This window comes from Aphelocoma coerulescens, chromosome 4A (genome assembly GCF_041296385.1).
Source record: "Aphelocoma coerulescens isolate FSJ_1873_10779 chromosome 4A, UR_Acoe_1.0, whole genome shotgun sequence".
Taxonomy (NCBI): Eukaryota; Metazoa; Chordata; class Aves; order Passeriformes; family Corvidae; genus Aphelocoma; species Aphelocoma coerulescens.
The window spans coordinates 9,826,098-9,839,304 of NC_091018.1; the positions used below are offsets into that span (position 1 = coordinate 9,826,098).

The 13,207-nt window shown below is 43.7% G+C and overlaps 1 protein-coding gene across 9 annotated transcripts in view; it reads right to left on the reverse strand.

Moving 5' to 3' along the window:
* NRK (Nik related kinase) overlaps positions 1-13,207 on the reverse strand; it is an 88,170-nt gene that overhangs the window by 31,035 nt on the left and 43,928 nt on the right. For 7 of the 9 annotated variants that reach the window (XM_069015253.1, XM_069015251.1, XM_069015256.1 and 4 more), the window contains 7 exons: positions 12,130-12,208; positions 11,272-11,447; positions 9,464-9,536; positions 8,866-9,061; positions 7,349-7,510; positions 6,403-6,564; positions 2,877-3,029 (listed from right to left, as the gene is read on the reverse strand). In XM_069015253.1, coding sequence (XP_068871354.1) covers positions 2,877-3,029; positions 6,403-6,564; positions 7,349-7,510; positions 8,866-9,061; positions 9,464-9,536; positions 11,272-11,447; positions 12,130-12,208 — 1,001 coding nt within the window. The remainder of the gene's footprint in view (positions 1-2,876; positions 3,030-6,402; positions 6,565-7,348; positions 7,511-8,865; positions 9,062-9,463; positions 9,537-11,271; positions 11,448-12,129; positions 12,209-13,207) is intronic. The other 2 variants (XM_069015252.1, XM_069015254.1) reach the window with 2 other exon arrangements.

The window sequence follows — 13,207 nt, forward strand, 5'->3', positions numbered from 1 at the left end:
GCAAAGGGAAAAATAAGCCTTCAGGGGATTTATAAATTACCCACTGAAGTTCATGTGGTCTCCATGTGAACACAGGCAGCAGACTGGCTTCTCCCTATCCACGCACACTGTCAGCTGGAGCTCTGCCTTGTGAGGGGGTACCAGGGCACCTCCCAGCAGGGAGTGAAATCACAAGGCAACAACTGTGCATCACTTGCTGCTATTATCCTTAAGTAACATCATACTCCAAACAGCATATTTTTTTTTTGTAGTGTAGTTTCCAAAAGGAATGTGAAAGAAGTTGGTAAAATACTGCTTCATTCCTCACCACTCCCCTCAGCAGCTGGGAGAGATGCTACAAAACAGGAAAGCACTGACAGGATGCAGAGGAATGATCACTGGTCCCAGGTGAAGCAGTCAGTCTAGAACAGAGCTCCTCTCATCCCAGGAGGGGCACCTTAGTAGGGCAAGGCTATCTTCTGTACAGCTACCATACTCTTGCAGAATCCCAAATGCCCTGCAATAAACTATGGATGCTCCCACTGCTATCACAGGGCTGAAATATTTGCCTCAGGGAAGCTGCCAGCCTCTGCCCAAGGCTAAGATACAAATGCCCTTCTTGTAGACCTTGCAACAGCTCTCCAGTGATTTGATGTTACAAGCCAGGCCATCAACTCAGCCCACTTACAATACTTGTGATTTGAAACAACAAACAGGCACTGGAAAAAAGGGATGTGAGAAGACACACAAATATTTTTTCAGGTAAAAGCTATCAGGTGAAATGAGGCCCTTCCACTCACAACATCTGTCTCTGGTGATTTTTCCATTATCACCAAACAGCAAAGCAACCTGAACAGGAAAGGCACAGGGAGGCTTTGACCCAGAGACACTAAGAGTCTGCTTTTATCCACCTCCCAGACTGGCTCCAGGGCACAAACCAAAGCAGGATAGGGGAGAGCTGCTTCCCCATATCCTGCTGGGGAATTTCAACTGCTCTGGTATCTGCTGGGAAAGCAGCACAGTGAGCTGTAGGCAATCCAGCAGAGTCCCGGAATGCACAGAGGGTAACTTTTTAAGGCAGGTGATAGATAGGCAGCCCTGCCAGGTGGGGTGCAATACTGGTTCCAAGGGTCACCAGCACAGGGGAGCTAATCAGTGACGGCAAGGTTGGAGGCAGCTGGAGCTGCAGTGATCACACACTGGTGGAGTTCACAGTCCTGAGGGTATGGCTCAGGCAAAGAGTAAAGTCAGAACTCTGAACTTTAGGAAAGAAATTCTTATGATGAGGGAGTGCAACACCAGAGAAGGCTGCTCAGGGAGGCTGCAGATGGCCTCTCTCTGGAAACACTCAAGACCAGGCTGAACAGGGCTCTGAGCAACCTGATCTAGTTGAAAATGTCCCTGCTCATGGCAGGGGGGTTGGACTAAGTGACTCTTAGAGGTCCCTTCTGACACAAACCATCCTATGATTCTGTGACCTTTCATGCAGGATGTTCACCTGAAGCTCATGCCAAGCAAAATCAGCAATGAGTTTAAGAAACATTTAGGATAATATAACATGATCTCAAAGTAATAACCCATAATTGCAGGTATGCTCAAAGAAGTATACAGGCCCACACTGCTGCTTTGGTCAAGCAGTGTGACATGCTCTGAAAGCAGTTGAGCTGAAACCAAAAACCCATCCTCCTCTGCAGTCTGACCGTCCCTCTTTGACTCCATGATCCAATGCAGAATGAGGCCACAAGATGCCACAGCAGCACATAAACAATGCCTAACCCTGATGTGAATCTTACTCTCCTGTGGGTAGCACTAGCTAAATCCCACAGAAGCAACTGGAGAGATGGATACAAAAACTACATCCATCCATCCACCCATCCATGCATCCAGGAGTCCAGCAGAAACTGAGAGCTGCCAAGAATAAAACTAGTGCTATGACTGTATGTCATCTCTGAGGGGATGAATGAACGCAAAAATGAAATACTATGTAAAATGTACAGGCAATGAGATTATTCTGGCCACTGCACACTTTCAGAATAAGTGGAGATATCCAGGCTAAATGAGTTGTGCTCCCACTTACAGTAGTTTATTCCATTTTTACTTGCTGTTTTGCTTTTCTTTTGCTCACATATGCTTACAGTCTTTTCACAAGAGACTGGAGAAAAAAACCCTGCAGCCACTTCCAAGCCACTTCCTTCATGCGCTGTGAGTAGGATGTTGAAAGGAAGCTCGGTTTTTGGGCACATTGTGAGAACCATGAATCACCTCTTCCAGAACTGGTAAAAATATCAGGAGTTAAAATGTTTTGAGAGAAGGATTCCAATGCAGAACTTCATCAGAGTGCTTTCACTGCATAGATACTGTTTAGATCCCACTTCTACCTCTAATACTGGAAGTTTAAAAAGACTCAGACTTTCTGGGCTCTATCCACAGGCAAAATCTGATTCGGCATTGCTACTTATTGTATCTCCACATACTTCCAGATTATTTCAAAAGATCACAAAAAATCTTGATTGTTTACATGGTTTCACTTACAAAAATTTTGGATTTGGACTTGTTTTGTGAAGTGCCATATACACTTATGGCACCATATAAATAATACATCATCCAGGGACTGCAACAGCACTATCACTCAGACTTTGTGAAACATCCGAGAGGAGTCTCATGGAATCAACAATCAGGCATCAAGGATAAAAAATAACTGTTATCTAACCCTGATCTACAGTGCTTAAGTATAATTCCACAGAGAACTCAGCAGCAGAGGCGGTACCACAAAACCTCTGAGCTGGTTTGCACAGGCCTCAGTCATTTGTGCCAGAAGCAAAGGGAATTCTGTTTCTGATGGGTTGTCCTGCCTAGAACCACCCCAGGCCCCTCCTCCCCAGCTGGGGCAGCAGTACCTGCACTACCAGGGCTCTCTGTGGTGCGGGGGTGCAGGGGCTGGAGCTGCTCCCAGATCCCATCCTGGGGTGTGGAGTGGCCTCGTGCCCCAGCACCGCTGGCCACTGCGGGGAGGGCTGGATGCTGTCACTCTTCTTTGCTCGGTCCTCGGCCTGGGAAGGACAAAAGCAGCAGCACATTGCACAAAGAGCCCCAGGCTTTGGAGGCTGGATGCTGTCCCACAGCAGCACAGAGCACACCACCTCTGATGGACCTTCCCACCAAGGAGGACAGCCCTGGCACAGTACAAACCACTATTTCCTCTCCATTTGCAACCCTTCCTTTTCCATCAAGCTTCCAAGCTGCAGAAAAGAGAAGCGCCTGAGTTCCACCTGTTGCATTCTAGGCCACTCCTTTGGAGACAGGCTCCTTTGGAGGAATCATCTACCCATACTTACTTATCTTTGACAACATGCAGCCTGTTTTGATGTGCATTTATTACCCCCTTCCACAGCACTGACGTGACTGCATGTTGCTTTCTACCTTAAAACACTTCTAACACTCTGTCTTTTGGTGTGTTACTTGTACTGTGAGAAAGACTGAGGAACATGATCTAGAAGGAATAAATTTCTTGAGGGCATTGCTTATTACAAAAGTCTTTATCCTGTGGTTTTGACCCCACTACTCTTTTCAATTCTGTTCAACATGACTAATTCCCATTCTCTAGTGTAAATCTCAAGCATATTCTCTGATTCAGCAGCCTGGAAACAGCTCTACACAGTAAACTAGAGATTAATGCCATAAAAATACCCTGTTATCTGTGTTGGGGTGGGCATTCTTAATGGTATCTCTCAGTATATCTGGATGTTTGTGCCTGTATCAGAACGGTAAGCATATTCTTAGCCCAGCCTAGAAACTGCTGAGGACATGGAAAAATGATTCCACTTAGTCTCACAGATCCCCACTGTGGGAAAAAAGAAGACCAAAACCTTTAAAAAAACCCCCTTATTAAAACAAGCAACAACAGCTAAACACCATGAAATTCTAGCCCCAGTGAACAGGCTTGAGGCCACATTTTCATTACCCGCAACTTGTAATAATAAAAGGCAAATTTTACCATAAGCAAGAAAGATAATGTAAAAGCCAGATATGATAATTCACCCCCCAGCTCTGTCCTCAAGGGAAGCTCGCATGAAAGGCTTTATGATCCAGATGCAAACTCATGCAGGTGACACTTTTGGGCTGCCAGAACTGATGCCAACTGCCATCCAGGCACTGAGCTAGTGCAGTATCAGCCCGAGCTTGGAGTCTTTGCCTGTCAGTTCCTTCACTCTGGTGCCGGTGGGACCAGATAGAGCACAAAGTAAGCTCCCATCTGGGCACAGATGTGCAGGGGAAAATTGTCCTGACCTGCTGGGGACAAGATAAGCACAATGGCAAAGATAAAGAACTCCTAAGAGTGGGTTCTGCACCCCCAAACATTAAACCTGAGGCTTTGGAGGGCTTTAGGATTCTTTGTTTTTAATGTCTCAATGAAACAGTAATTCTCGAGGGTTTCTGTGTACAGATGATTGGTTCTAGAAATGCCACTGACCCCTAAAAAGTACAAACAAACTCACTCTTGAGTAGGCTACCACTGTCCCCATGCAGGTCCCTCTCAACAGAGGAACAAACACTTATCTGGATAATGAACCAGAGAAGATCAGCATCAACAAGAGCAAAATCACTGATTTATCCCTGTTAAAAACAGTTACAACTTTAAAGCATTCTTAAATTGTCACAAATAGTTACAGACTGCTGACAAAAAAGTCTCAACCAAAGAATGCAAAACCACCAATTACCAATTTAGTGGAAGGATCTGTGACTGCCAAGAAGTTCTGAGATTAACTAATAATATTGTACAATATCCTTAAAACTAGAATAAATTATGGTAGCCATAATGACAAAAGTCTCATGCTGTGAACCTAAAAAGCAACTAATCTGCAACTAATGATAATGTAGTTCACTACTAAATTAAAAGCTAACAGTGACTGCACACTAAATTCTGGAACATATTTCATTTTGCTATCAAGGAGTTATTTACTAAACACACGCTAAAACCAGAGATGCGTATCTAAGACAGTATTTTATTGTTTTTTTGTCTTCTAACTAAAATAAAGTAGAAAATAAATTAATCATCTGAGTTGCATTTTCAGCCATTAAAGACCTAGCAAAAGCAAAGCTCTTCTATTGACTTTAACGTTGTGTATTTAGCAAAAGCAGCTTACTTCTCTGTCCACACTCAATTTACTCCTCAGCTGGAGTAAGACCCAGCCCTCCATCATCAAACAAATAGTGATTTCAAGAGCAGTTCATTAAAATTTCAGTAATGATTTGTTTCGTCAGTCAGAACAACAAAGCCTTTAGAGCCAGGGCATTTGTGGTTTTGACAGTTAAGTTGTACTTCAAACAGAATTACTCTTGTTTTCACAAACTGCTCCTCTAACAAGGAGCTTAATATCTTTTGTTCTCCTGACTTCATGTTGCTGCTTGGCTGTTTGCAGACTCTATTCAGTTACTAAAATTCATCTTTTCACCAATCCTAGCAGTTACATTTAACTATTTATCAATACGGGACATTTCAACTTACAGAATAGTTGCAGAGCACACACACAAGAAGATGACAAAGATGGCATGTGCTTAAAGACAGCGCAAGGTATTAAGAAGCTGCACTCTGCATTTCTCCTATTTACATGTGCATGAGCTTTCTTCACGTCTCTGCTTGGGCATTTTGGGAAGATACTTTTGCCATGACTGCAGAGAACATCACATCCACTCTTCTACTGAGGAGGGACTGTGAGCTGCTGAGATTTTTGATCCAGACTTTAGTGACACAACAACTCACACCAGCTGAAGAACTGGGTTAACCAATTGAGATTATACAAAAAAAGCAAAATAAGCATGCTAGGAATGAGGAGATAACATATGGAAATGGACCCACAGTTTTTCATGATATGGTGACAGTGACCAGAATGAGTTGATGGGTAGAAATACTGTCAGAGATAGCAAAGGAGGAAAACTGATTACAATATAGGCTGACTATATCCATCAAACCTTATCCTGGGACATAAAAAACAAGAAAAGGTATCACCGCCTGCTGATGGGGCACAGAGATCTGTGCTCAGGAGGCAGGATGCCATTCTGTGCCTGGGTCAATTCTGTAAACCCTAACATTAGGCAAAGACCTCATCTAAATCTCAGATGGTATTACCTTACTTCATGCCTCTTTGAAAGACGAGGGAACGATACCTACTTGACCAGAAGAATCTTGTTTCCCCACTCATCAATCAAATCCTTCTCTCAGCTCAAGCAGAAGTGACAGAACAATTCTTCCTTTCCCTTATCCTCTGCATATTAATGGAAACTGAAGACTGTAGCATAAGTGTGTAGTAAGACACAGGTCAAGCTCCACATGCAGGTTTAAAGATCAGTCTGCTCTCTGCTTCAGCATTCCTACAGCATCATAAACTACAAAGCACCAAAGTGCTGCCCTGGCCAAGACAGTACCTCTTTGCTTGTGCTGCTTGATGGAGGATGCACTCCTGTGTCTGAACTCTTGGAAGGCTCCTTCTTCTTCTGCTTGTGGTCATGCTGGAGAGACAGCAGCTGTGTCTGATCTTTGGGGAGAGTTCGGTGCATCTTCCTGTTGGGCTGCCCATCTTCCATCTTCTGAAAGCAGAGAGTGATGAACTTCAGAGACAATTATGCATTGGAGGACAACCAAGATGCCTGCTGGAAATATTGGCTTTTCAAAGAACAAAGTGACCACAATTCCAGCAGGGCTGACAGAAGAATCAAAACCCCGAGCAACAGGAAGAATAAAGTGGCACCAAACACTGTCTGGCTTTTTAGACAGCAGGTCAGAAAATCGTATTTGTTCTTTTTACTTCTACTAAAACCAGAGGTCTTTAACCAAACACCGCATGATTCTGTTTGATTACAAATCAATTTGCAGCTGAACATTAGAAAAACATTGTGGCCAAGGTGACAGACTTGATAATGACAGCTCAGCATTAAAATTAACCTCTGCTCCATTGTTTTTGTGAAAAAGAAACAGTCCTGGTTACAATGTGAATGCGAAATGGGGACTGGAGATTTAAGCTTAGGTTTAGCTGATCCTGGAAGCTTTCAGGGTATTTTATTTATTTTTATTTATTCCTTTTATTAAAGGAATTTTAATCAGACTGAAGATCCTTTCAGCACAGAGAAACAGCAGGGACAAAAGTGGGACAGGCAGTGTCCCTGCAAGACAGGAGATAAAGGAGGGTGGCTCAGTAACATCTAAGTTAACTCAAAGGAAGGCTGAACGTGAGAACAAGAGGAGTAAAGGCATTAGTGAAGTCCTCTTTGGTCCATGACTCAGAGGATGGGAACACCCTTAGGGAACCGAGAAAGACATCGGATACAGACACAGGGAGCTGCAAACTGCTGTCAGCAAACACCCTCTTCGTACCTGCTTTTCTAATTTCCTCTGTCCATCTGCTATGAAGTATTCATCTTCCACAACTCTTCTGTCTTCTTTACCCCTATCCTGTTTCCTCTGACTGACCTTCACCTCTGGCCACCTCTGCTCACACTCCTGCTTCCTTCTTAGCTCCTGCTCTTGCCTTTGGTGCTGGAAGAGAGCCAGAGTATAACATTGCTTATTTTACTTTACTTTTGTACCCACCAATTACTGATGCCAGTGCTCATAAATCACAAGGCCCATTTCCTGCTCTGCAGTCACAAAGGAGGGGGACACCTGACACACCACAGAGCAAAAGTGGACAGGGACAAGCTGCCACCACCATGACTGCCGAACTGAAGTGAAACCTCTGCCCTTTTGGCAGCCCAGGGCAGATCTGTCACATGAGGCATGTGAGATCTCCCTGACAGCCAGCAACTAATCTAATGACAAATGTCTTCCCAACATTTTAAGAAGGAAGGGTTTTTTTTCCAGAGTGTTCCCATTTTGCTGGAGCAGCACTGCTTCACACATGTCAGCTCTGGAGCGTTCACACAATGCTTGAGTTTTATCAGATACCCAAGAGAAGAGACATGTTGGTGATTTTTGTGTTGTGCCACTGCAAGAAAGATACTGAGGGGTTGGAGTGTCTCCAGAAAAGGGCAACAGAGCTGGGGAGGAGTCCAGAGCAAAAGTTTTATGAGGAGCAGCTGAAGGAGCTGAGGGTGTTCACCCTGGTGAAAAGGAGGCTCAGGGGGACCTTACTGCTCTGCATGACTCCCTGACAGGAGGTTGTAGCCAGGTGGGGGTCAGGTTCTTCTCCCAGTAACAAACAAGTTGTGCCGTGATAGGTTTAGATTGGATATTAGGAAAAATTTGTTTACTGAAAGGTTTGTCAAGCATTGGAATGGACTGCCCAGGGAAGTGATGGAACCACCATTCCTGCAAGTGTTAAAGTATGTGGATGTGGCACTTAGGACCAAGATACAGTGGTGATATGTGATGATACAGTGACCAAGATATGTCAGTGCTGGGTTAATGGTTGGACTGGATCCTAGAGGTCTTTTCCAACCTTAATGGCTCTGTGATCTTATGATTTAGCTCTGCCTCTAAGACAACAGTGTGACAGGCAGCTGAAAAGGCAACCAGCTGTCTTTTAATATCTTAAACAAAAGCAGGGCCAAGACTCTGGACCAGACCAACAGACTACAAAGTGGGAAACGCATATGAGAAAGAAATGGGCATCTCTCATCCTGTCTGCTGGGGCTACCACCACCAAACCTACTCAAGCAAAATGCCATTCCTCTTCTGCTCACAGTTCAGGGCATGTTATCAGCAGGAAAAGAACAGAGCCAATCTAAAATCATTGTGTTTAAAAGTGACACAGTTCTCTCAAGGTGCAAGACTATGATCCAGGTTGTGCTGACAATTTAATACAGCCCTCTTGCCTTGCAAAGCCTACTCCCTACAGGCACATCTTCCATTTGTGATGAGACATGGAATAACTACACAAGCCAGCCCCCTACATCCTCCAGCCTCCTCCTCTGCTCTTTCTGCTGCTCGATGCGCTTCTGCCGCTCTGCCAGCAGCTGTTTCTTGTACTTCTCCTGGTCCTTCAGCTGCTGCTGCTGCCAATGAGGGTCGGAACGGTTTTTGTTCTCCTGCTGCAGCCTCAGAAATTCACGGCGGAGAGTTGACTCCCCCGGGAGATTAACTATGGAGCTGAAACAAAGAGGACGTTTCTAGGTGACAAAACATAACATTAAAAGAGAATACAAGGTGCTTTGGGAATTGTTTGTTGCCCTGTGCTAGCAAATCATGATCTATCTCCACCAGTTGACACTGCAGCCACACTTGCTGGGCTACAAACCAGCCTGAAGCTGATTATTGGGTCCTTCATTTGAAGAGCTTCCCCCCCTACTGCAAGGAAACATCAGCAACTTATTACAGACATTTTATACTCAGCAGTTATGTTTGACAGCTACAAAACAGTTAAAGTTACCAAAGGGGACCCAGGAGATTAGGGATTCAGAGCAAGTTGAGAAAGCTGTTCTGGCTGAGGAAGCTGCCTTCAACGAGAACAGCTTGGGCAGTAAAATTTTCTATTTCAGTAATAGAACTAACCTTGGTTCTCCTTCATCTTCATTCAGCTCATCATCTTCCTCCTCACTTCCACTGTAATCATAGTCTGTTTCTTCTAAAAAGGAGAATAAACAAACACCAGAGGAGGATGCTGTTAAGACATGATCTTGAACTTTGTTTCTGAGCATTCAGCCTGAACTACAAGCTAAGCAGGAACTGGAATTTAGAAGTCACATGTTGTACTGGGAGGCTGAGGGGAGGCAAAATATCCACATACATAATTCAAAATCTAGTTCAGATAATGATTCAACGCAGCCCCTTTACACACACCCAGTGTGTGACTGACTGTATTGGTTTTGCAAAACTAACCTACTTCCATGATCTGAAACAAATTAGGCTAAACCCACAGAGAAACCCCAAACCTCATAGCACCGCCAGCAGAGGGGTTCTTCAAAAAGGACATAAAAGCTTGCACTGCCCTGCTCTGGTGCTCTATACCAGTGTCATGGCTATGCTGAGGCCACTAGTAGATCCAGGTTTCCTTTTGTATCAAAGGGAATACTTAAGTAAGCAAATAAGAAAACAAAAATTAATACTAGTTTTAGCACAAAGTTTCAAAAGCTGACCCATAGTTTTAAAGTTCTCTTCAAGATGAACATGAAGGCAGTTTTTACAGGGTAATTTCAAACTGGTCCTACCCTGCATTGTTGGCTGTATTACATGCTAAATTGGGACTTCATTTTTTTTGAAGTTACTATTTTGAAGTGTGTAGTCTGGCAATTCCAAACTATTCTCCTTTTCAGGGGAGTTTTGATTAAAAATAGCATTTTTCAGGTCAAAATACAACTATTTATGAAGAAGTGACTGTTATTGCACTTCTCCACACCTGTCTCAAGGGCAGTTGTGAGAAATTCTAACTCCCTCTCTTTCCATTCCAGTGTGCTTTGAGATTCATAGGTGAAAGAGGTGGCAGAATTTGCAACTACTACTGGAGTCAGTGAATCTATTTTGCAACAGCAATTTAATTTTAGGCACAAATATTCCTGTTGTCAAATCAGAGCATTTATAAGACACCTTCCAACACCATAGCACTTTCCAAGTTTGCCCTGACAGTCTCTGATCCTCACAGTGCTTCTGGCAGTATAAAACATACAGAAAGGAAAAAGGGGAGAGAGGGCAGGGTCGTTGGTCAACAGCCCACATGTCTCTGCCCCCTTTGCACAGCCCTTAGTCTGCCATGCACACGCATTTTCGTAAGTATCACCCCCATTCCTGCACTGCTTCTTCCAGCTTTTGCTCTGAAGGGTAAGGCTGGCATTTGGAACAAATCCAAACTCTCTTTTTCTTCATATACTCTGTGAAGCAGGTGATTCATTATAACATCCGTATTTAACTGGAGCTTGGAGGTCTTCTCCAGGTCTCTTTTTTGCACTCCATTGCCAAACACTTGAGGAGTCCTGCTGCCCCCGAAGAACTCACGAAATAAAATTATATGGAGATCCAACAGGTAAATCAATTGGATCTGGGACAGAAATATGAAATGAGAGACCAGGAAACACTTGTGGAGCACTACTCAAGAAAGCAGAGACTTTACTTGGAGTCCTTGCTCCCTGATGCTGCTCTCAATGACTCAAGGTTCCAAGGACTTTACCACTAAAACACCATTAAGGACCCAAAATTTCTTTGACAAAGAAATCTTCAAAATGGCCCCACCACTACCAAGGACAATGCTTTCTCAGTTTTCCTGGTTCTAGTATTTCAGCTCCATCTGCCTTGTGCTCTGCTGTCAAAATCTGACGAGGACATGCTCTCTGAAGTGTCTTTTATTTTCGTTTTGCCATGTTTATTACCCTTTTCTCCTTTTTTCTTCCTTGTCCTGTCCAGGTGATCCTTCAGCATGATGCGCACTTGCCGCTCGTTCTGCATGTCTCGGATGAAGGAATGCTTCAGCAGGGTCTCAGTGGATGGACGATGCAAATAATGCTTTACAAGGCAACTTTCAACAAAATTTAGGAACTTCTTTGACCTGAAAAAGACAGAACAGTGGAGAAAAACCACTAATCCTTTTCAACTTGTGGACCAAGCACTACCCTCGAGTGATGGAAAGCAATAACTTTGCAAGGTTTCCTTCTACACTGGAACTGAGAGAGACAATTTGAGTTCTGCCACCAGTGAGACTCCTGGGACCAGCACAGTGCTGAGGGTGAACTCCACCACCCTCTCAGAGGAGCTACCTTGAATTACATCCTGATCAACAAAACCACAATCTGGCCAACACAAGCCTTTTAAAAATGCCCTTGACCTTTTGATAAGGTGAAGATTTTCTTTATACACTTCATTTAAAACAAAAAGTAATTCTCTGTAGGGTAGGTGACTGCCATTAGCCCCACAATGTCCATGCAATCTTCTGATAAGCCCTGACCCCAAGCAGCTCATCTATGCCTTCCTTGCTTACCCTGCAATTTCGGCCACAGACACCAAAATGAAACAACTGCCACAGTTTAGGCAGAGTTCAAAAGAAAGGTGTTGCTTCCCAAAGGTAAACTCTATCTTGCCCTCTGGCTTAATCTAGCACTTAGAAACAGCTTAGGAATCACCTCCTAGATAACTGCATGATTTAACAAAATCATTGTCCCTGGACAAGAGAGCTGAAAACCCTCCTAAGCCCAATGCAGTGAAAGTACAGGGTTTTTTACACATCTCTTTACCATTTTCTGGATTTCAACTTTGGGGGTGGGTTCCTTGGGATGAGAAAGAGTGCTCTCATGGGATGCATGTCACACAGGGCTGCAAAAAGAAACCACAAATTACTGAAGGATGCATGTACCCCCTGTGATCTCACTCCCCCCTTCCAAACACCACCACTTCCAAAATCACAGCATCTGCCCCAGAACCCCACCAGTAGCCTACTAAATTCACACTACAGCCAAGAAATCAAGTCTCTGAGTACACAGAGATTTCCAGCTAAAAGAGATTCAAAAGAAAGGCTTCAAGGCAAGAACAACTTTTTTCATATTTTCTATATATACAGCTTCAGAAGGACAAAAAAGCTCACCTTTCCCATACACAAAAGCATGTTTGCACATAAACAGAAGTTAAAGCTGAGACTGAAATACTTAAAATAGTTATTATGTCTGGCTTCTGGTTCAGATAAATGATAAGCTCCATTCTAACCAAACTCTTTGCCACATTGTTCATGGCATATGAGAAAACCCAGGATGAGGAAAAGTTCATACAAAGCACACAGCTCATAACCTGCACCATAGCACACAGCAGAATGACTAAGCACACATTTCATTCGTCCTGCGCTCTGGGAATGGGAGCACCATTATCAGGTAATCTGCCAGAGATTTTAGTCCTGCATTTAGAATCTACCTTCTCTCCAGGCCACTGTACTTTGCTGAGGAAAGTTGAAGCTACAAGAAACTCAGCAGAAAGCAAATACTGTCACATCTCATCTATTCCAGGCACTTTGTATGGAATTTTGAGCATGCTTAATCTGACACCAAGAAATGTTGAGGGTAAAAGGTCTTCCTTCACCAAAAAGAGCTACTGAATGAGAACTGATAGGAACTACATGGAGGCTGATTTCTTGTAATATTTAGGTGTTCAGCAGTTATGCTCTTAACAGAAATGGACTTAAAGCATTACAGAACCAGTAGAAGTGACTAGACTATTCTCTGGTAAAGCCTTCTCTGCCTTCTATTAATTTCTCTGCCTGCATCCACCTGCCATAGTTTCTTGCATTTGGTTCTGGCTTTGACTTTTTCCTTGGTATGTTCAGTA